General features: G+C 38.3%; 4 protein-coding genes across 5 annotated transcripts; 2 read left to right on the top strand and 2 right to left on the bottom strand.

The window, feature by feature from the left end:
- The first annotated feature begins 2,502 nt into the window (after positions 1-2,502).
- On the top strand, positions 2,503-6,734 carry LOC132200507 (condensin complex subunit 3). Its single transcript, XM_059626011.1, has 16 exons — positions 2,503-2,623; positions 2,688-2,832; positions 2,890-3,093; positions 3,144-3,290; positions 3,351-3,438; positions 3,496-3,868; positions 4,009-4,203; positions 4,257-4,388; positions 4,440-4,671; positions 4,728-4,910; positions 4,971-5,216; positions 5,280-5,391; positions 5,453-5,659; positions 5,716-5,933; positions 5,986-6,153; positions 6,212-6,734. The coding sequence occupies exons 2-16, from the start codon at positions 2,695-2,697 to the stop codon at positions 6,458-6,460; spliced, it is 2,892 nt and encodes a 963-aa protein (XP_059481994.1). The 5' UTR covers positions 2,503-2,623; positions 2,688-2,694; the 3' UTR covers positions 6,461-6,734.
- Positions 6,735-6,782: 48 nt separating this feature from the next.
- On the bottom strand, positions 6,783-16,579 carry LOC132200508 (DENN domain-containing protein 2B-like). The gene is made up of 12 exons (XM_059626013.1): positions 16,419-16,579; positions 15,711-16,102; positions 14,051-14,691; positions 12,174-12,350; positions 9,606-9,737; positions 8,784-8,990; positions 8,492-8,719; positions 7,722-8,162; positions 7,349-7,591; positions 7,172-7,292; positions 7,012-7,116; positions 6,783-6,947 (listed from the first exon to the last, which is right to left on the bottom strand). The coding sequence occupies exons 2-12, from the start codon at positions 16,081-16,083 to the stop codon at positions 6,919-6,921; spliced, it is 2,697 nt and encodes an 898-aa protein (XP_059481996.1). The 5' UTR covers positions 16,084-16,102; positions 16,419-16,579; the 3' UTR covers positions 6,783-6,918.
- Positions 16,580-17,591: 1,012 nt separating this feature from the next.
- Positions 17,592-18,486, top strand: LOC132200655 (mediator of RNA polymerase II transcription subunit 21). Its single transcript, XM_059626297.1, has 3 exons — positions 17,592-17,694; positions 17,835-17,934; positions 18,104-18,486. Exons 1-3 carry the CDS (start codon positions 17,653-17,655, stop codon positions 18,370-18,372), a joined length of 411 nt encoding a protein of 136 aa, XP_059482280.1. The 5' UTR covers positions 17,592-17,652; the 3' UTR covers positions 18,373-18,486.
- Positions 18,472-22,138, bottom strand: LOC132200654 (heat shock 70 kDa protein cognate 5). Of its 2 annotated transcripts, none has more exons than XM_059626295.1 (9): positions 22,008-22,138; positions 21,639-21,749; positions 21,431-21,576; positions 20,945-21,377; positions 20,726-20,888; positions 19,854-20,384; positions 19,383-19,605; positions 18,992-19,320; positions 18,472-18,901 (listed from the first exon to the last, which is right to left on the bottom strand). In XM_059626295.1, the coding sequence occupies exons 2-9, from the start codon at positions 21,713-21,715 to the stop codon at positions 18,806-18,808; spliced, it is 1,998 nt and encodes a 665-aa protein (XP_059482278.1). In that variant the 5' UTR covers positions 21,716-21,749; positions 22,008-22,138; the 3' UTR covers positions 18,472-18,805. The 2 variants fall into 2 exon arrangements, with proteins under 2 accessions (XP_059482278.1, XP_059482279.1); XM_059626296.1 differs by having other exon boundaries at positions 21,639-21,716; positions 22,008-22,131.
- Positions 22,139-23,167: the final 1,029 nt, after the last annotated feature.

Genomic DNA, 23,167 nt, shown 5'->3' on the forward strand with positions numbered 1-23,167 from the left:
AATGGTGGAGAAAAATATTAAATTATAGAGGCCGCGGTGCGCGCGGGCGCGCGCTCGCTCGCCGCGCGTAGCCCAACAATCAAATTGAATTGCCCGTGTGTGTCGCTGTGCCCGTCTGTGATTCTTTAATTCTTTCCAACCGCCGGAGAGACACACATGGAAATTATCCTGCGTGGTGTGTACGAAAAATTAGAGAGAAATTACCTGGCTGCTTTTGTGCCGGTCACGAAATTGGTCCTAAGTGCGGCCGCTTATCTCATTTTCCTCTCTCTCATTCTTATATACACGCCAGGCTTACATACATATTTTTCCATCTCTTTTTTTTCTTTTCAATTCAATAAATACATCCGCGTGCAGAGAGAGATTTTGTATGGACGCAGCGCAGGGCGGGGTCTATAAATCTGCGATAATTGGCACCGGCCACATTAAAGACGCCTCTCTCGCGGCCCGTAATTAATAATTTGTGATGTTTGTTTGTGCAGAGCCGCTCATTAGGCGGACCCCGCGGGGGGCTGCGTATTAGCATAAGATCGGTTGCATCGATCAATGCTTGAATGACCGCAGCTCTCAATTCGATTATATCTGCGGCGCGTTTGACCGCTAATTAATTTCCAAAGTGGACGTGTTCCAATATTGTATAACTCAAAAGTTTAATTTATCGTCCGGTCGGCGCAATTACCGTATGTAAATGATTATCTCGTCAAAAACATATAAAGGGAGCAGCTGCCAGGTGGCATTGACATCCGCGCCCCGAGATAAATTACTTTTTCGTATATTATATTTTATATTAATACATACAGCCGTTTCTTTTTTTAATTATCAAATTATTTGTGCGCTCGCCGATTTTACGCTTCGGCAGAAAAAAAGTGTGTTTCTGCAATTCGCCGTGAGAAATCGGTGTTTATTCTTCTGCCTCGTGCGTTTAAAAAAGCAATTTTCGATCATTAGCCACCTGCTGCTCCGCGTTAGGAATAATGAGCCCATCATCCAGAGCTACCTGCGACCGCCAACCCTGAACAGCGATCGACCTACAGACAGCGCCACCTTTTGCCCAAGCTACAAGGACCTAAGATTTTCATTTTTTTTTTAATTAATTAATTATCTTTAAATATGTGTTTTGTATTATTTTATGGTTTAATATGATCAATACAAAATGAAAAGTTCCAGGTGTTTATTTAAAAATAAATTTAACTTGTTGGTTTTTTTGGTGAAAAACTGGAACTGTGTGGTTGAAAAAAATGGATTGAAGTAAATTAAATAAGTATAATAACTCGGATATTAATTTTGAGTAACTTTTTTTCAAAGTTAATTAAAACTCCTAATAAGGTCAGTTATGATGGTAAACGAAATCATGAATTGCGATCTAGGCCAGCATTAATTAAAGTATAATTTCATTTTTCCCGTAGATAAAATTTTTAATTAAATTTGCATGAGTAGAGAAATATTAATTTTTTCAATTAAATAATTGTAATTTCTCTCTGTTATTTAAAACATTGATTTCGATCATGTTAAATTAATTGAAAAATAAAAATTTTGAGCGTTTGTCTCAATCAGTCGTCTCAATAGCAATTATCTGAAAATCCCGCTTTAGAAATCTGTAACTCCTTTCCATATTAATTGTTGTCGGTTGCTCCTGCATTATCATAATTAAAATAAAGAGCACACAGAACGCATACTTTCACATTTTTTTCCAATCACATCAAACTGCAGGAATAGTAAAGTGTCTTCGTAATTAGCAGCCGTGCTCAGCATAATTAATTGCTCATTTCGACAAGGAGGAGAATAAGATTGATAGAGATCTTTAATTCACGAAATCGGAGCTTGAGATCTGCTCTCTAATTGGAGGTGAAGTGGAGATTTTGCGCCATCAGAGGAGATATAGAGATTCTCGATCGTCAATATGCGACCGTTATTTATTTTTTTCCAAGAAGTAAATAAAATAAATTTGATAAATTTGATAATAACGCAAAACCGCATTTGTGTATGAATTATTTATTATTATATGTGTAACAAACACATACAATAAATTTTACATTGTAGTTTTAGAAGCATCGTTTTTCCTTTCAAAATAATTATAAAGGATTATTAGGATTAATAAAAGAATAATTCAAATTGTTAAAACACTTTATCAAAAATTTGGCTCAATTTTTGAAAGATTTTCCAAGTGAGTTGATTATGTTATGCTATGCTCTTTAAGAACTGAGATAATATATATTTATGCAAAAAAGAAATAAATTTAATATGGTGTGTTACCAAATTAATTTAAATTGAAATACTTGGAATTTTGAAAATTCATAAAATTTTTTAACTTCAACTTTAAAGTGGATTTAGTGGATTTAATTATTTAAAAATTTGGTGCAAGCCAATTTTTAAGCACTTTGTGCCACTCATTTCATTTCATTAAATAGTTTTCTATGAGCAGAGCGACCTGTAAGTAGGCAAGCCCGTCACACACAAACTTTCAAACATTTAGCGCATTTTCTTGAAACATGTGTCGCCAACCAACGCTTTTGGCGCCAAGCTAGCGATTTCCTCCCTGCAGCGGTTGGTTGTTGGTTGTGTTTACAATTTTCTCGTCAGAATTTTACATTTTTGTCTTAATTAGTCAGGTTGTAGTGAGGAAGTAAGTTAAATTATACATTCTTTGAAATCTCAAATTAATTTCTCACTTTTTTCCATAAATGTAGTCCGAACATGCCGAAAAGAAAACGTGATAGGAGATCTACGGAGGATGCCCGTCCACCGGCACAAATTTTTGGCGATTTTCAAGAGGCCGGGAATTACTTGACCGAGAAATACGAGAGTGAACTCGAAGAGTTCTTCCACAAACACGTACGTACCTGCATTTAGACATTTTTGAACGACAAAATAACGGTGCTGCATTTTCAGGAAGACGACGAAAACTTGTTCGAGAATTACTTCTACCATCCTCTCCTCTGCTTGCTGAACGCGGCCAGCGACAGTCCATTTACCAAAAGGACAATTCCTCTTGTTGTCAGTTTCGTGGCCAACCGTCTGGCTGAGGAGGACGCTAACGATGAGAGAGAAAGTGCTTCGCCGTTTGTCAGGAATTTCTTCGAATTGATTTTTCAGGTTTGAAACCATATGAAAAAATTGAAATAAAATTAAATTCTATCGATCAGGTGCAAGGGCTGGACAATAAGAATTTCCGCTTCAACTCTTGCAAGTTTATGGTTGACTTGCTGGCAAAACTGGCAGAGAAAGACGTTTCGATGGATGACGATCTCTGCGCTGAAATGTCCAAGATCATGATCAATGATAGAATCATAGTAATTTTAAAATGTATTATTATATTTTCAATTTATTCACATAGAAATTTTAATTCTCAGGACAAAGCAGTGGACATTAGAGAATTGGCTGCCCAAGTTCTGCAGTGGCTGCAAGATCCGACGTCCCAGAGCTGTGAAGTGACCAAAAGTATTTTATAATTAACTCTGATTCCACAGAATTTTACTGATCCATAATTTATTTCAGCGCTGATGTTCCACTTGGACAAAGATCCGTCGGTGGAGGTTCGCAAGACCATCCTGGGTCTGATTAGAGTGTCCTCTGTGACCGTTCCCTCCATAGCAATGCGCACCAGGGACATCAGCGAGAGTGTCCGCATCATGGCTTACAAAATACTTGCCGATCGACGCCGAATGAACTCTCTGTCATTCTCACTCAGAGAGAAAATCATTATGTCTGGTTTAAATGACACAAGTGCGGCCGTCAGGGAAGTTGTTGAGAACTATTTGCTGCCCAAGTGGCTGGAGCGTCTCAGTGGTGACTTGGTTGAGTTTGCCGAAAATCTTGATGTCAACTGCAGACCCTTGGTGCCTCGACGTGCGCTGCCACACCTTCTAAAGTATTGTTCTTTCTTTTCATGATTGAAAAACGTTTGGATAAGAAATATTTAAAATTTTAAATAATTCAAAATAACGTAATATTTGGTTTTCAATTTTTAAATCATGCTTGTAAATTGTAAAATATTATCTGTTATTTCAGAAACAAAACAACGGAAGAGTTGATAGCCTTCCTCCGTCTTGAGGATGGCGAAAAATATCCCAAAATGGAAAAACTAACGCCAGGATTGTCTCTTTACTGGTCATGCCTGGCAAAATACTTCAGCGAACGAGACGATTCTGAATCTCTTGAGAGAATTCTTGGCAATGTGACCCAGCTGGTTCACTATGTTGATTGGTAAAAAAATCCATTCAGATGAATCGGACAAGATTTTATTCTTTTGTCTTCAGCTACTACAAGCAGGAGATGCTCAAAGACATTCCGTCTGAGGACCAAAAAGACGAGACCCTCTTCCGCACCACAATCTTCATAAACCTGCTCGAGCTCTTTAGTTTCTGCGACATGAGCAACGAAGTTGGAAGGTACTGTTTCCTTTTTAAATGAGACTTGCCAATCTTTTAAGATTTAATTAGAGGTGACATGACTGCAATGTTGCTGGACGTTCTGAACAACAAAGAATACCAGCCCGACCGGCGTCTGCTGACCAAGGTCATGGCGCAGCTTCTCCTCGGCCTGCCAGATCCGTACAGCAGAGTTGACTCAGTGCTCACACTACTCACTGATCTTTACAACCCTCTGGTCGAGCCAGAAGCCGAACCGACTAGAGTGATTTCTGCTGAGGAGAAGAGAGCCCTAAACCTGGCTGTGAGTCTTTTCTGCGTGACAAATAAAATTTTACTCATTAATGTAAATTATTTTAGATTGCTTTTCTGAAAAAGGACTTGTGTAATCTGCACATCTCCAAAGAGAAAGCCATAGATAATGAGCAGTTTGCGGAGGCGCAAGAGCTGAAGGCCAAAATTGAAAAAGTGCGAGACGAAATCAAGGAGAAGGAGGAAGAAATGAAAGGGCCCGTCATTGTTGAGACCCAAACAGATGATATGGTTAGTTTTAGCTTTGGTTGATATTTTAATATGAAGTATCTTAAAATAAAACATCTCCAGGAACGGCAGCAGACAGATGACCCTCATGTGCAGTACAAGTGCCTGGTTATTTTGTGTGAGTTGCTAAGGAATGAGGAAGTGATGCAACTGACTCAGAGCTTCCACGAAATCATGGACACTTTTGTACGACACTGCGTTTCCATCGACGAAGAGGCCCTCATGATCAATGCATTCGAGGCCCTAGGATTGCACAGCATGCAATCTCCGGAAATTGCAGTGAAAAACTTGACCGTTTTCTACGCTGTTGTAAGTATTTTTCGTTTCTTTTCTGAGGAGATTGATTTTTGATCAAAACTTAATTTCCAAAAGCTCATCACTGACGTCAGACCATATGACAGGGTGCGTGCCAAGTGCATACAGTGCATTGCTGCTCTGCTTGTGCACCACGGGCCTGAAAAGTTATCCATACCGCAAGAAGAATGTATGTTTGTTTTTACTTAAGTGATTTTAGTCAATTAATGTTAACATTATTTTTGTCACAGGGGAAGAGCCCCTGGAGGCCATGCGGTTGGGTGTGCCTATAAATGAGCAGGGCTATCTTCTCTGCATTGTCAAAAACATGGACAGTGAAAGCGACATAATAAAACGGCAAGCCATCATGGGCGCCTGCCAGTTGCTTCTCTCAGGCCGAGTCAAGTCGCCCAAGTTGCTGGCCAAAATCGTCTTTCTCTGGTTCTCGCCCACCACAGGTAATTTATCTTTCATAAAACATTTGATTTGGATAAGTAATAAAAAAAATTTACAGGCCCAGACCATTACTTGATCAACATGATGGGAAAGTTCCTGTCGTGCTTCTCAGTTGAAACACCGGGAGCTCTGCAAATTCTTACAGACTCCCTTTTGATAGCCTTGGATGAAATTTTGAACTGCAGCCACATGAGTGATCTGCAAGAGCTTGACCCTAAAGAGATCGGCCTCTTCATTCTTGATCTTACCAAACCTGGCACGAACAAATACACCAATGTAATACAATTAATTAAATTGACTAAAAGTGGATTAACAAAATTATTTTTAGGAGAACTACCACGATCTTATTGCCAGAAAGCTTCTTGAAAAGCTCGAATTTGAAGACAGCGTTTCTACCCAAAGCACTTACTTGCGGCTGCTGGTTAATTTGGCAATTTCTTACGATGTTGCAGCGGTGCGAGATTCACTGCTGCAAACTGTGCGCAGAATTAGAAGGGTAAGACTTTTCACCAATAAATTTTAAACATTTTTTCAAACTAACTTTTGCGTTATAGAGTAACTTGGTCAACTCAAAGAACGGAGACATTCTGAAACTTATTCTGAACTTGCAAGGACAACCAACTGGTGAGCTTTTGGACAGTGTGTCATCAACCCCGAGGTCGCCAGGCATCAGAAGAACCTTGATCACCAACAAGGAGAATTTGATCACCCCAATTAGGAACTCTGGAGATCAGGAAATGGATTCTGATGATGATGAAGACAGCATTTTTAAAACTCCACCAAGGATCATTCCAAGACTTTAGATTAATTGTTTGACAAAATGAATTCCAATATTGGATTATTTTCCGAAGTTCAAAGCTTATTACTAAGAATTGCTGCAAAAGTTGAATTTTCACTTTTTTAAATTTTGACCTGGTTCTTCATTGATGCATAAATTTTAATATGTGTGACAAAATCTTATCTCCTTAATAATTCCTACTTAGATTGATTACTTATATTTGTTGTGGCTAAAAGCAATTAAAATTTGGAAAACAAGTACTCATTCTAAGAAAAATAATATATCTAAATAAATAAAATTATGTAAAATTTTATGGAGCATTATTCTTTTCATTCTTGTACATGGAAGCAAGTGAGGATTTTTTTAATTGGTCTCAGCTGATATAAAATATCAAAATTTATTTTACTTCAATACAAATATTTCGTTTCAACATATTTGATGACTTCCGTCGACAGTATTTACATAAGTTGAGTAAAAGCAAGATCAGTGCACTAAATCTCTTATTCGATTACCTGCAATTTTAAGAATTGAATGGAATTTTAATAAAATCTTAATAGTTTAAAGTGACTCACTTACCAAAAGTTTTAACTTTCTTGTTGATGACCTTTCGGTTTTTGATAATTTTAACCAGGTTCTCTTCAGACTCTTTGAAATTCTGTAATACCCGTGTATCAAATATACCTAGATATGTAATCAATCGTTAAAAAAATCCAGAGCTAACTTGAGAAATGCTTACTATTGACGACGGAGCGTCTTGTTCGATCGTCAATAAATGTGCAGAACAGCGACGTTTCTGTGAACCATTCTAAGAACATTTGCAGACTTTTCGACTCCACCGCTTTTACAAAAGATTCTCTCTACAAATGAAATACAATTTTAATCCAATTCAACATTGCTGGTGACAAAAATATACCTCGAACATAATTCTGCCATCCTGCTGGGTGACGACGTGGTTTTTGTAATGTCCACACGCCTCGACAAAAAGCCGGACAAATGCCTCAGAGACGAGAACATTTCTTGTTGGTTCGTTCTCGCCTGTAGACGATGCCAATTGTAAGACTTTGAACAAGGCCTTTTGTAGCCGCACAGGCAGGATTTTACATTCATCACCCACACACCGCAGTGTCTTACCAGAGTCAAGATCAACCGCAATTCCCTGCAAATAACAATTATTAGCAAAAGAAAACTTTCTTTTCCACTTTATGTTTGCATTCTTCACTTATTTTTAGTGGACCAACTATTTAAATTATTAAAAAAAACGCAGTAAATTATAAAAATTTTCCAACCTCTTCTAAAGAAAAGTCGGGGATTTTGCCACTTTTGCTTTTGAGCAGCCCAATTATGTACGGGGTGGGTGCGTGGCAGATTTCAGTCATGTCAGAAGGGAGGGCAGCGACCAGGGTGTGCTGCCACTGGAAGGGCTCAAGTGCTGCCTGCAGGGCCATTACGCAGGCGGTCAGTTTGCTGAGGGAGCTGCTGGTCAACACCAGCTGTCGCTCATGCAGAACGGACGCCACCAACCGCAGAATGAGTCGGTGAGGTAGGCTGGAGTAGAGGGTGGACAGTTCTGAGTCTTCCAGCCGCTGGTCCATCGGCCGGTGAATGGTCAGCCCAGGCACTCGCAAGGAACCTCCGGGAGGTGGCAGATTTTCAAACTGCAGTGAGGACAGCAGGGACAGTCTTGAAGCTTCGCTCTGTCCGTGCCGAGATTCAAAGTCAGCCAGAAGCTGCAATGAAATTTGCAAAATAGTTTTGATGTATAATTTGTTTAAAGCAAGCCTATAATGAAAATGTTAATCAGGTATTTACATTGATAAAGATTCTGACCTGTTAGTTACCTAAAATTTTATGAAATTATTTAGAGTTTAGAATTTTCAGCAATTTTGCACAAGAAGAAAAATTGAGAGAATTAAACTAAAATTCAATTTCCAAGATTAATTAGGGCTAATAAAATGATTTACTTAATAGATATGACCTCTAAAATGTATAGATAAGTAGAAATAAATATCCGAGCTAATTTAAATTTCAGTGGAAAGCAAGGGGAAAAATATCAAACCTTGTAAAAGAACCCGCTGGCCTTGTGCTTCGTGACAATGCAATAGGCAAGAGGCAGGCAGAGATTCATCCCCTCTGGAACAATTCGCTGGCAATAGCCATAACTGCGAGCCCCACTGTCCGAGGTGAGCACAATCGAGTACTGCCTTTTGTGCTCTGAACCTTCCATGGGCGGCCATTCTTGTGCGTCGGGGAATACAAACAGTTTGATATCATCAGGTACTTGAGCCTAATATGATCAAAACATAATAAAAGTTAGTTTTAAAATGATTCACAAGAAAAAGTTTGTTTACATTAACAGGGAATTTTGATTTGATGAAAGGCTGGTAGTTGTTTGAGTGCTGGTGCAAGTTGAGACCCACAAGCAGGATGCACTCGAACAAGTGGTTCTCGGACGCGTCCAGGCTGCCGCGCGTCTGCGGAATGGCAAAGCTGCTGGCGCGCTTCACATAACCCTTTCGCTTCTCAACAAGCCGCTTCACCTCTTCGTCTGTGTCATCCTGAATTAATGAAGCAACTTTGAGCAACAAAGCGTGAAAGACGAACCGACGAGGAAAAGGACGAGTTTAAATAAGGCAAGCAACGGTCGAATAAATTTGCAGCTCACGAGAGTCATAAATTATTATCAGATTCATCAACAGATGCAAGTATCATAAATGTATACATAGACTTTTTGATTTGTTGCGCGTTTTTGAACATGAATTTTCCCTAGTGAATTATTAGGTTCTTCTAGGGTCAGGCCAGGCCAAAGTCTTGTCGGCCTGTGCCCTTTATTGTTTGGTGCAGAAGGCACCATCCAATTTATTTATTTTTATTTTATTTAAAATCATCATCATTAATTGTTCTCGTTCTCAAATTTCATTTAACAATTTACTGCTTTTTTAATTATTTTTTTTTAAGAAAGAGGCACTTCAGGGTTCATCGAATCATCTTTATCAATAATATAATATTTTATACAAAATGAAGAAATAATATAAGCACTGGCCAAATTTTTTTTATTCAAGATAATAAAAAGTCAATTTTTAAATTTTATCTTGTCTTTTCATGCTAAGGCATCAATTTAGCCAACCAAAGGAAGTGTGCAAAAGCAAATTAAAAAGGAAGTTAGATTTTACCTCGGAAGGGCTGCTTCTGTCCGCAAAGGAAATTTCACTTTCCCCCGGCGTGAGGCAGTCCTCGCTGTCGGTGGACGGATCCGGCGTGGCCAGTTGGACCGAGTTGAACGCCTCGTTCACCAGCATTTGGATCTGCAGACACCAGAGTTTTGATTATCAGCAGAGTAAATTTAGCGACTGTGAATAAAATAATGTTGGAGCGACATTGCGGTTGTGCCGCTTCCTGAGCAGCCGGCGCGCGCACCAGTACGGGCTTTTCTTGTAAATTAAATAATAAAGCAAACGCACGCGACGATTCTAATTCTGACCTTCATGCATCGCAAAAACAAAAGATCCGTGGCTTTGCGCAAACGCTGAACTTGCTATTTCTGTATGCTATTAATTTATTTCTGATCATCTCAAGCAATCTCAGTCAGCAGACCATACCAACTGCATTTGGAGATTGAATTAACATAATTTTTTTGCTTAAAATGAAAATGAATTCAAGAGTGAGATTGAAATTAAGAACACTACAAAAAAACCAATGCTTCTAAAATATTTTATTGTGGTGTTTTCTGCTTGAAATAAATAAATTAATAAATATTAATTTTGAGTTCAAGAAAATGTTATTTTTTTAAATCTTTTCTTTAAATCATTTTTTCACTTTTAAGTTCATTTGTTTGTTTACAAACGATTGTGTTTGTGTGCCAAAGAAACGGGAAAACGGCACCTTTTCGCCGAGTTCTTTTCCATATCAAGTGTGCTAAAAGTGAAAGCAGTGCGCAGATGGCGGTGAAATTTTTAAAATATGGCATCGCGGGTCATCGAAAATCTAGCATTAAGGACCACCTAAATTAGTTGAAAAGTCTGCAAACCGTTATCCAGTTTAGATCTCATTAAGCAGCGTATAAGTTGCCAAATTTTATGCTAAGAATTACACCTTTCTTTTCAACTGCCACACAAACATGACTAGCTTTTAAATAAAAATCTTTTTGTTAGAAGGATGTAGTTTCAATAAAACTGAAAAATCTTTGAAAAACAATTTTTAAATTTAATTAACATTAAAAATAAGGTGAAAACTTGCCATAATTTTATTTATTTAAATTATTCTGAGTAGAACTCATAACAAGAAATAAACTTGGGATCCAAGGAGCAGCACGAAGTGCCCCAATAAAGCAATTTCATCCTCGGCAGCGCGTGAAACGCTTTGATTGTAAAATAATTACCCTGGCTGATGATTTTTCTTAAGATCTTTTTAGTAGCTTCAGATGATGTTCCTTTACTCAACACAACAGACGGCTAATCCAAATGCACGAATGGCTAAGGACACACTAACCGAGGTTTGCGGCGCAGCGGCCTAGAGTCATGGCGGAAAGAAAAAGTGGGAGCCGAATCAGCCTAAATGGACGCCTCTTGTTCCAGGCGCCGGCATGGGGCAAAATACGAGCTCTGATAAAACCGTCTGAGCAAATAACAGAATGGATATATGCTTTCTTTGAAAAAGTTCCATTTTTCTTTCTTTTCATATTTACAGAGGCATAAAAAAAATATGTTCCTTCTTTTTTATCAATAATGTTTGCTTAAGACCTTCTGAATATTTTTTTATTGCCTTACTTTATATTATTTAATCTATTAATTTCTTGAAGGAGAGTGTAGTTGTAAAAATAAAGGCGAATGTTGTTTGTTTGGTAATGCGCTCGGCAGCCGAGGTTCGCGACTTGCAAAGCAATTAAAATCACGTTCGCTGGATGATCAAACATGTTGCCTTTGGCAAAAGCGGCAACTCGTTAGACTCGTTTCAATCCAACAAAGTTGCTCTGGGACAAATTCACCTGTTCCCAAAGAGCACATTTGAAAGGCTGGAAAGTGAAATCGAACGAAATAGGTCTTTTGTTGAAACTTGCAGCCTAGTTTGTGTGTTTTTTGTTTAATAAAAGAAAATTGGGTAAAAATTCTAGCGTGAGCTTAAAATTAGATTTTCTTGTTCAAATGCAGTTTTTTTTCTTAATATTTAACATTGCTATTTTAAGTTTAATTCTGTGTGGAGTTGATAAATTTAATAAAAGGAAACAGCAATTTTGTTGATAACATTATCAATGCGGGTTGTGTTTAAATTTATTCCCTTTTTTTCTTACTTGTGCCTAAAATAATGAGCAAAAGCAACCGACAAAGTCAGATATTCCTATAAAATTATGAAAAGTCTTTCTATTCTTCAATAGTTCATAGATCTCAATTGGAAATAAATAAAATATATCAAAATAACAAAATTTGAAAATTTAGAAAAAACAACAGATGTTTTAGACAATCCATATTTTGATTCTTTGATCAGATCTTTAAATTTCATTTATATCCCAGATTAGATACAGAATCAATCCAAAATTAAACATACTGGTACTGAAAAAGTCTTCTAGAAACCTCATTATAAGACTTTTTACTGATGAAATAGAAAAATTTAATAAATATTAAAATAATATTCATAATATCTTAAAAGTTGAAACTCTAATTTGTATTATTTATTATTATTTGTGATATATCAATAAACACAATTTGCAACTATTATAATAATGGTGTAAAAAAATCAATACTGACCCTGTTATGGTCAACAATTGGTTCCAAGACGACCTTGGGGCTCTCCCTGAGGGTGGGCAGCACCTTGGCGCACGGTGGCGGAGACTTGAGGCCCCTGACCTGCTGCTGCTGGGGGGTGAACGTGTTAGAGTTGAGAGGCAAGTGGTTCGGTCGCGACGGCCACTGGATCGGCGTCGACTGCAAAAAAAAACGGTTTATTCAATTATCAGATCACAGTCCAAAAGAGGAAGGAAAAGATCCGATTCACATGCATTGTCAGGAGCTTGGGAACTAGCGGAGGAGCAATGCCCTGTGACCTTGCACACTCGCGACAGGAATTTTTAGCAACGCACGAGCCAACGCAGGAATGTGTTGCACAATTCAATTTTCATTTTTGCCATATGGATTTCCTTTCTCAGCACGAAAATTAAAAAAATTAATAAAAATTGTCTAGAGATGCAAAATAAGTCTAGTTTTTCCTTCAAAGAATTGAAAATTAAATTAAAAACGTTCCGAAATAATTTTACAGAACACTTAATTTTTTTAAATATGAATCAAAGGGGCTATCATCAGATTATCATAATATGAAGTCATTTAATAGGGTTATTAATTTTCCCGTGGTAACTCAGTCACACTGAAAAAGAAAACTGTTTGTTTTTTCAAAAGCGAGAAATGAATGATTTTTTTTTATCGTCATGAAAATTGATAGATAGCTGCAGGCTCCCTTTGTTTGCGCTTGGAAATTATCGTCTCGGTGATTTCCAATTGATTATCTCTCAAACAAGCCTGTGTAAATATTTTACAAGAGAGGATTTACCCCGCTGCTTCGACAAAAGTGTCAAATCCTATTTGCGACGGAAAATGGCTTGGGAGAGCGACCAGAAGATCGCGTTTCTTTCTCAAGTTTTCCTGACAACGGTCGCGCCAAAAACGACCTTGTTCACCGACGAGGGTGATCGGATCGAGTTCGCTCGAGGCATCAAATTCGAGATTACGCACCGCTGCGGCTTTCTGAAGATATTATTGTGACGACGGTACAATTAATGTGGCCAAACGAGTAATGCAATGAGACATTATGTAAATTAAAATATTTACACAATACACTGTAAACTTGGAAGTTCTGTTTTAAAAACACAAACACCACAACTAAAAATAACAACAACTTTCATAGAAAGAATATCAATTGCTGGCACAACTTTTAAATTGATAAAAAATACATAAATTTCCTCAATTTTTATTAAATTTTCAATGCTAATCACTGCTTTCAATTTTAAAATTCGCCAGAAACTAGAAATGTGCAAAAATATTGGGCTTTCTGGGCGCAAGAAAAGAAAACCGGCACTGGTTTTTTCCCCAGGCGTTGATTCTGACGATGAGGATGCCCTGCCTGAACCTCTAATCATTTTTTAAAAAATTTTACTATTCAATTGTTATATTTTTTTTCCAGAGTATATCTAATTATTGATCTTCATAATCCAAATTATTTATTTATGGCATATATTTTATTGTCACTTTCTGAGTGTGACGCAGTTTACCACAGCATTTTCTTCCAATTAGCTTTCAATTTAAAACAAATGACATCATGACGGGTTTTCCTTAAGCCTTGCCAGCGCAACACCATTATGAATGAAAGATGATTTTGTCAAAGCTCCCAGCCAGTTGATGAAAAGTTTCTGGACTTTATTACAAGGAAAAATTGGCAAATTTTTTGCAACCATTTTTTAACCTGAATCAACTAATTTAGAAATTTGATATGTACAGTTTTATTGAATCCTCAGCTTTTATTTATCTGTTATTTATTAAATAAAGTTACAATAAAAATTCTAGCATTATAATTTCTTCATTTCGATGCGATTGTTTCAATAAGATTGAAAATAATATTATAAAATACAACTCACCATGTAATAGAGGCCCTCCCGTTTATTCCTTTCGGCGTGGCTGGGGGAGTTGACCTGGATGGGCACCCCATCTTCCTGTTTGGGTACAAAAGGCACTGCGTAGACATGTTCCATCGAGTGAGAACGCGCAAGTTCGGCAACAGGGTGGCCGATTTTGGCGTCGGCATACTGCGGGGGCGGACAGACGCAGGCGGCCGCCAGGAGGGCCCTGGCGCCCCCTCGGCCGGCCCCTTTCTTCCGCACAATTTGAGATTCGGTCTTTGATCGGGGTGGCATGGCGGGTGGCGGAACCGACGGCCGCCGGACCGTGGCCGGCCGCAGAGGGCCGCTGACTGAGCGGACAGGCGGCCGCTTTTCGGCCGGTGGCGGCGCCACCGGCGTGCCGTGGGCAAAGGTCCGGGGTGGTTTTTGAGGGGGTGGACCTTTCGGCAAGGGGCTCTTGAGAATGTCCTCCATCTGGCGGCTCAGCTGCTGCACCTTCGATCCCTTCTGAGGCGAAAAGGTTGTCATTTTCGGAGGGGTGGTCTTTTCGTTTGACGAAGGAAATCGCACCGGAGACACTTTGACCAGTTTCGAACCAGACATCTCCGGAGCCTTTGTATTCTGATTTTTGCCTGCATGCTTGTTATAGTTGCTCTCGACTGAAATAAGAAAAGAAAAAGAAGATCAAACTTTGAGCCTGCTTTGAGCACTTATTTTAGGAAAATAATTGAATAATTTTTTTTAATGAAGTTAAAAAGATATATATATATATATATATATATATATATATATATATATATATATATATATATATATATATATATATATATATATATATATATATATATATATATATATATATATATATATATATATATATATATTAATAATATTACAATAAAATTGATTAAAGGAATAAAAAAGAAAAAAAGATTGATTTTTTTTTGTCTTATGATCTGTTAACTCATTATTAACTGTAAAATTTAACTCCTGATTAGGGTGGCAGCAAAAAGTTGATTTTGTAATGGAGAAAAAATATGAGGAAATTTCAATCGACTTGTTAAAGGTGCTTATGTGGTGGAAATTAGATCATTTAAGCAAGATAAACTTTTAATAATTTCACAATTAGTATTTTTTGCTTTAAATAACACATTTTTATCTTATTGCCCTACATTACAATTTCCTACTTTTTATTTTAAACTAGGTTGACCTTAATTCTCTAAACGTTTGAATTGTGACTGACAAATTTTTCTTTGACACTTTAATTTTCTACATTAACACATTGATCACGCATTTTTTAATTCTATTTATCACATTGCTCTGAGAGAGAGCAAATATTAAAAAACAAAAAATATATATAATACTTTCAACTGCACTAAGGAATACCAAAATATTTGTACATCAGAGGAATAAAGTTAACTTGAATAAATAATTAATTTTGTAAATTGCAAGTAATTCTTTAAGTATTAAAAACAATTCCTGTTCCAATTTAACGCACAATGAATTTTAAATTTTTATTTAAAACAAAAGAGATCGATTTTTTTCAATTATTTCGTATTTTTTTAAATATATTTTTCAGATAAAATCTTTGTTACTTTTTAAGTTCAATTAAAAAAAAATTTATATAATGACAAATATTTTTCTTAAAAGCAAGACGTAAACAAACAGCAAGACTTACCTGGTAAAACTTTGTTGAGAGGCGTCCGTGTCTGTTGTCCACCTTGTCCGTACTGCTGCGACTTCTTCAGAGCGACGCCCATCCGTGGCTGTCCGAGGACCGAGCCGTACGTCCCATTGGACGCTTTGGCCGCTGCTGCACTTTTGATCGGAGGATTGGCGGCGCCGAGGAAGGCGACTCGCGGCGTCGGGACGGGCGTTTTGCGCGGCGCCACCCTGTCGTTGCGGAAGGCGGGACTGCGCTTGACGGCCGTGGTCGGCGAGGTCGGACCCTTGGACAGCAGGTGTCCGGTCTGGTACAACGCCGACTCGGCAGAGACATTGCTCTCAAAGTGCTTCTTGATGTTCTGAACGCGACCCGGAGCTGCTGACATCGCACTCGTCCTCAAACATCTAAAAAATAAAATTAATAAAAATTAATTTTTCTTATAAAATTACTTATGTATTGTAAGTCTGAAATTATTTTGGTGATTATTTTTTTGTAATGGAATATCCCATACAAATAATTTAGGAAATAAATAAACCGCAATCGAGCGAGTGAAACGTTGGCCGCGGTTTAACCCTTTCTCCGTAAATGGCTCGGAGGTGCCCCAGCAATTAACAGGCGTACAAGTGCGTGACACCATCAAAGTCGTTCGTTCGCTATACTCGGTGGCCCCAATCTTTGTGAGGTCGCGCCGTGACCCTTGGGCAGTGTTTTTCCACTCACCATTCGCTGTCGGGTCCGTCGAAGGAGCCCCTTTCGGATGAAGCATCGCGCTGCAAAACGACGACCGCTCGCGATTCAATTTCCTGCCTCCATTGTTTACCGTACCGTCTCGGGCGCTAAACATAAATACATAATTATGTACGGAGCAGCGAGAAGAGGCGGCGGCGGTTTCCTCTGTGAAGCGACAGGTGGCGCGTTCGTCTCATCTCGTCTTCTCTCGGCTCGCTGCGTGCATGAAAATGTGCTTTGGAGGACTTTTAGACGATTTTAATTTTTTGCTTTCATTGTCAGAATCAAGATTGTTTTAGAAAATTTACAAAAAAATTTAAAAATTAAGTTGCCAATTTTTTGAGCTACAATTATTTTTTTTTTTTAATTTTATGAAATGGTATAATATATAATTATTCAATTTTACTTCTTTATTTAATTTTTTAAATTATTTTTCAGTTTTAGAGAAATAAAAAGGATAAAGTTTTTTTTTTTTTTTTTTTTTTTTTTGGGTCAGGTCAAGACAAAGTCTTGTCGGCCTGTGCCCTTTTTAGTGGCGCAGAAGGCGCCACTCAATTTTGTCTTTTTTTTATTATTATTTTCAAATCATTTTCATTTTGTCTTTTAATATTTATCCAACTCTTTATTTTTCCACGTCGATTCGGTAAAAAAATTAACTTGGAGTCTTTTAATCCAAAAGAAAATTCCTGGGAAATATAAACACTGAAAATATTTATGAAATTTACATTTTTTTTTGTTTCGTTTATGAAAAGGTGTGTTTTTGATAAAAGCACTGAAAAAGTTGTGTTTTGGTTAAAATAACATACTTTAGAAATTATTACCAAAAATGAAATGTTTTTTTTTTTTAAATATTTCTTTCTTCGCCAAATTACAAAAAAGTTAACAGAAAACTGAATTAAAAAAAAAAAAAAAAACTCCAGTAAAGAAAGAATATTTTGAGCATTTTGAATATTTTGATGCTAATGCTTATATATTAGTATAATTACACTGTATTTTTAAATCAAAATATGCATTCGTAGCACTCTTTAAAATTTTTCGGAATTTTATACTTTGCTGGCTAGATTGCAAAGACGCCAGATTCTGACTGAGCACATTTTCGCGGTAATGAGCACTCGACGTTTTTTTAAAATATGTAATTATTCAGCTCATTAGCTTTTGCCGGCCCCCATAGCTGCCATCTGGCGGCCCTGCTTGAAAGATGAAGTAAAAATAAATAAACATAAAAATGGCAGACCGGCTGACGCAGCTCCAGGACATGGTTAATCAGGTAAATTGCGTTTTACGTCCTATCGGCAAACGCTACTACCCAATTGAAAAGTTCCTCAATTAAAATAATTATTGATTTAAATATTTGAGATATATTTTTTAATTGAAGGTCAGCTAACTAATTCAATTTGTGTCTTTCAGCAAGCTGAAAATTTTTGCAACAGCATTGGAATCTTGCAGCAGTGCGCGACCCCCAGCAAATTCAGTGGCGCGCAAACACCCCAACAACAGGAAGGAGAAGGTTCGAAAAATTATCTGGATTATTTTATCAGAAAATTAACTGTTCAACCTCTCTTCTTGCTTATGTGGTTTCAAACTTATTTTGATCGCTTCCTTTTATACGACCAAAAGCAAATTCTTCCAAGGTACCATATATATTTATGGTTAATTTACGGCGTAATTTTTTGCAGACTACGCTCACCTGTTTGCAACCCTTGTGGCCCGATGTGCAAAAGACATTGACGTGCTGATCGACTCTCTTCCCAGTGACGACAACTCGGTTGAAGTTCAGGTGGCAAGTTTGAGGAGGCTGGAGCAAGAAAACCAAGAGGCGGCCGAAAAGCTGCAGGACGTGGTTCGGAGAGGGGAAGGCCTTCTGGAACAAATCCAAGCCGCCCTTGCGGACATTGTGCAGTGCCAACTTGACATGGCCTCCTCGGAGCCCACAAGTGGACAATGAGATTATTTTTGTTGAGGACTGTTTTTGTAAATAATGTAACTATAGTGTAAAATATTTCAAGCACTTTCTTATCCGGTGTGAAGTATAAAGTAATAAAAATTTATATTAAATTTGGATATTAGTTTTTATTGTATCTGCATTTGACAAATTAAAAATAAAATTTCACTTATCGACCTTGATTATCTGGGAAATTCAACCAAATGAACACGTTTTAATTTGTAGGGCTCTACGATGCAAGTAAAATTTACAGTATAACCTTAACAGGAAATGCATTCATGTCCTTTGTGTGGCGATCAATGCACCTAGTCTTTAATGAAAGACTACAGACCGGGCTGCATCGAGAAACTTGGCGCGTCAGCTAAGCAGAGAAAAAACAGCGGCTCGCGCGCAAAACTCTGTCCACCGCTCACAACACTACACTTATAGCAGCCCTTTAATTCTTCTCCTCCTTTTTGCTCTCCTTGGTTTCTTCGGTAGATTCGGAGCTGCTGCTGCCGCCACCGCTTCCACTTTCTCTCTCGGCGGCCATCTGCGATAGAGATTATTTTAATTCATTTTTCAAAATAATGTGATGTAAGGTTTAAAGTGTAAAAATATTTAAAATAAAACAAAACTTTACCTTCTTGTATGCCATTTCGAAAAGCTTCAGTGATGCCTGTTGGAGGGCGCTGGTTTGCTTTCTGATCTCTTCAGGGTCAACTTCGTCCTTCTTTGCCAGGGTCTCCCTGACCTTGACGATCTCCTCCTTCAACTTGGTGACCTCTTCAGCAGGCAACTGCTCTTTGTACTCCTCCATCTTGGTCTCGGTGTCGTGCAGAATTGCCTCAGCCTGGTTCACCTGTTCGACGCGCTCTTTCCTCTTCTTGTCCTCCTCGGCAAACTGTTCGGCTCTCTTGACCATGTTTTCGATTTCGTCCTTGCTCAAACCACCAGAAGACTGAATAACAACTGCAGGAGGATAAAGAATTTTAGGTTCATTCAATATATTTAGCTTTATTGAAAGAACGTACTTTGCTGTTCCTTTCCAGTTCCCTTATCTCTGGCGGAAACGTGGACAATGCCATTAGCGTCAATGTCGAAGGTGACCTCAATTTGGGGGACACCACGAGGTGCAGGCGGAATGCCAACAAGTGTAAACTGGCCCAGCAACTTGTTGTCTGTTGCCATTTCACGCTCACCCTGCATTACTTTTATTTCCACCTGGGTCTGACCATCGGCAGCTGTTGAGAAGACCTGTAACGAAAATAGAGGTTAAATTTTGTCATTTACAATGGAAAATAAATAGAAATAAAGTCCGGAGTAGAAAAAAAATCATTTAAAATAAAGTTTACCACAAATTTTAATCATAAAAAGACCTAACAGATTAGATTGATTTAATCTAATGCGATATTTAGGGAATCTCTTTGCCACCATCATTAGATTTTCTGTTTCATTATGATGAAATGTTAATTATACTTTCGTCTTTGGTATTGGAAACTTACTTGGCTCTTCTTTGTGGGAATGGTGGTGTTTCTGGTGATGAGCTTGGTGAAGACTCCACCTAGAGTTTCAATACCAAGAGAAAGAGGTGTAACGTCGAGCAGAAGAACATCAGTAACATTTCCGGCAAGGACACCGCCCTGGATGGCAGCTCCCATGGCCACGGCCTCGTCAGGGTTGACGGCGTGACTGGGCACGCGGCCGAAGATTTCCTGCACCGTGCTCTGCACCTTGGGCATGCGGGTCATGCCTCCAACAAGCAGCACCTCGCCAATGTCCTTCTTGGTGACCTCAGCGTCGGAGAGGGCCTTGTTGCAAGGGGCCACGGTCCTCTTGATCAGACCATCAACTAGGTTCTCCAACTTGGATCTGGTGAGCTTCAGGCTCAAATGTTTTGGACCCGATTGGTCCATGGTGAGGTAGGGCAAGTTGATGTCGGTCTGCAGTGAGCTTGACAGCTCAATTTTGGCCTTCTCCGCAGCTTCCCTGACACGCTGCATTGCCATGATGTCCTTGCTGACGTCAAGTCCGGACTAAAAGAAGAATGGATTGTCATAATGTTTTTCAATAAAAATATTTTTACAATTAAAAAAAAAAATACATATATAAAAAAACTAACAAAATAGGCCTACTATTTAATTAATTTATCAATATTAACACCAAGAGCCAGCATCAAAAACTAGGATTAAAATAATTTATGGTTGCAGTGAATTACTGAAATTGATTAAATTTCAGACAAAATAACAGTCATTGATTTGTAAAAATCGCAATAATTATTAACTTCTTTTCATTCTTTTAGTAGTTTAATTATTATAATTAATTTACTTCAGTTTGCAAAATTTTGTTAATTTTACTAAAAAATCTTAATCCTCACCTCCTTCTTGAACTCGCCAGCCAGAAACTTGACCAAAACGTTGTCAAAATCTTCACCACCAAGGAATGTGTCTCCATTAGTCGACTTCACTTCAAACACTCCCTTCTGAATTTCGAGAATGGATATGTCGAATGTTCCGCCTCCCAAATCATAAACAGCAATACTGCAAATTACAAATTTAAAAACAATTCATACATTAATTAATAAATAGTCTCTCACATTTTATCATCAGTCTTGTCCATTCCGTAAGCAAGAGCCGCCGCCGTGGGTTCGTTAATGACCCTGAGAACATTTAGTCCTGCAATCTGGCCAGCGTCTTTGGTCGCCTGGCGCTGGCTGTCGTTGAAGTAGGCTGGCACGGTCACCACAGCGTTCTTCACTGGCTGGCCCAGGTAGGCGTCAGCCGTCTCCTTCATCTTCATAAGGGTGAAAGCGCCGATTTGGCTCGGGGAGTAGCGTTTGCCGTCGGTTCCCTCGACCCATGCGTCTCCGTTCGAAGCCTTAACAATTTTGTAGGAAACAGTGTTCATGTCCTTCTTGACCTCGGCATCTTCAAAGCGTCGCCCAATCAAACGCTTGGTGGCATAGAAAGTGTTGCCAGGGTTGGTCACGGCTTGACGCTTTGCCGGAGCTCCAACAAGACGTTCTCCGTCTGAAATTTAACTTTGTAAAAATCTTTTTCAAGTTAATAATATTGTACCTTACCCTTAGTGAATGCAACCGTGGAAGGAGTCGTCCTGTTGCCCTCGGCGTTTTCGATGACCTTAGCGACGTTGCCCTCCATGACGGCGACGCACGAGTTTGTGGTGCCCAAGTCGATGCCAATCACAGCACCCTTGACCTTGTCCGAGCTGAATTCCCATAAAAGTCATTTAGAGAGAAATTCAGAAGGTACATATTTTGAAAGTTTTACCTTAATCTGGAGGGCACGAAGGACGGCCTGAGGGACCTTGAGGCCCCCGACAATAATCCGGCGGTGAGCAGCTTCATTCTGATGGGATGATGCAACAAACTTTAGTCAAATCTGCAAGGGACATTTTTAAGTTATTTCCGACAAGGAACAATACAAACAAGTCAAATTCAACAAAATCTTGCTCAAAATAAGTCAAAAATAACCTTTAATGATTTCATTATATAACAAGGAGCATTGAAAAAGCATAATATTGAAATGCCGGACTACCCCATCACGTGTGTGACCTACCGCCCCGCATTTGGTTCGCTTCGCGAGCAATAAATTAAGTCTAAAAGACATAAAAATTTGCAAAATATTAGTCTAACTCACCTCTTATTCGAAATTGAAGTACAGTAGAAGCTTTCGGATCACTTCTTCTCCTTCTCCGGTGCTTCCGCTATTTTTTCCTGAATTTTCTCTCGGCGGCCTGCAGAAATGTCGAGATGAACGGCGCTGAAGGCTGAAGCGGAGCAATGACGAACTTGACCTGTAACATAATTCAAACTTTTGCGCGAAGTACGCGCTGAAATATGAAAAACAATTTTTCACAATGCGCAAACTCTCGTCATACAGGAGGTATAATTTGTAGAACCAGCAAAGAGGAAAAAACAATTTTATTCAATTTTCTTCAATATTTTGTTGAAAATCATTAACTGAAGTTTGAATAAATTTTAAGCAAGTATCTGATATGAAATTATCTTTTTATTGTAAGAAACTAGTTTTGAAAATCTCTTTTTAAAATATTTAATTGTAACTATTTGTATACCTGGTCTTCAAAATTTTCTGTCTATAGATTTTATCTCCTCTATACTTTATAGATTTGCAGGAATAGGGAATAGGAAATTTAACAAAGTTATTTATTATTTTGTATGAAAATATTTTTGATTTATTGATATATTGTTGAAAAATCCAAACAACATGTAGAATTAGAAAAAATTAAATGTTTTATCTTCTCCTTCACATCACGCAAGTTTCAATTCTTTTAACTAACCAAAACAGAAATATTCTAATAGTATCACATAGAACATTGTGAAAGACAGAACATAATTAACACAAAAGTTCCCCTCCACTAAACTTCATCCCATTCTGTTCAATGCAATATAATTGTGTTGCCCTGGCTCAGGGTGGCATTTGAAGAGATGACCTGGCGGCCCACAGGAAGCTCGTGCACATCATGTTGTTTGTCACTCCTTTGGCGCATCACATTGTTGCCCTGGTACATGGTGGCGTTGGAGATTACTTGGGCCGGGCAATTCACCACAGCACCGTGGCTGTTTCTTGGCTGGGGCGCGTCCTGCTGTAGGAAATTTCCCTGCCTGAGGGTAGCGCCGCCAGTAATAAACTGGCCAGGACCACTGCCCACCGAGCTCTCCTTTTGATTCATCTTTTGCTGTTTTGCTTGGTGGCTGGAGTCAACTGAGGCTGAAACAAAAATTTCATTAGTTTAAAAAAATTCTTGCACTTAAACTTAACTTTTTCTCTCAAAGAAT

Source organism: Neocloeon triangulifer, unplaced genomic scaffold (assembly GCF_031216515.1).
Source record: "Neocloeon triangulifer isolate White Clay Creek 2 clone unplaced genomic scaffold, ASM3121651v1 ptg000014l, whole genome shotgun sequence".
Taxonomy (NCBI): Eukaryota; Metazoa; Arthropoda; class Insecta; order Ephemeroptera; family Baetidae; genus Neocloeon; species Neocloeon triangulifer.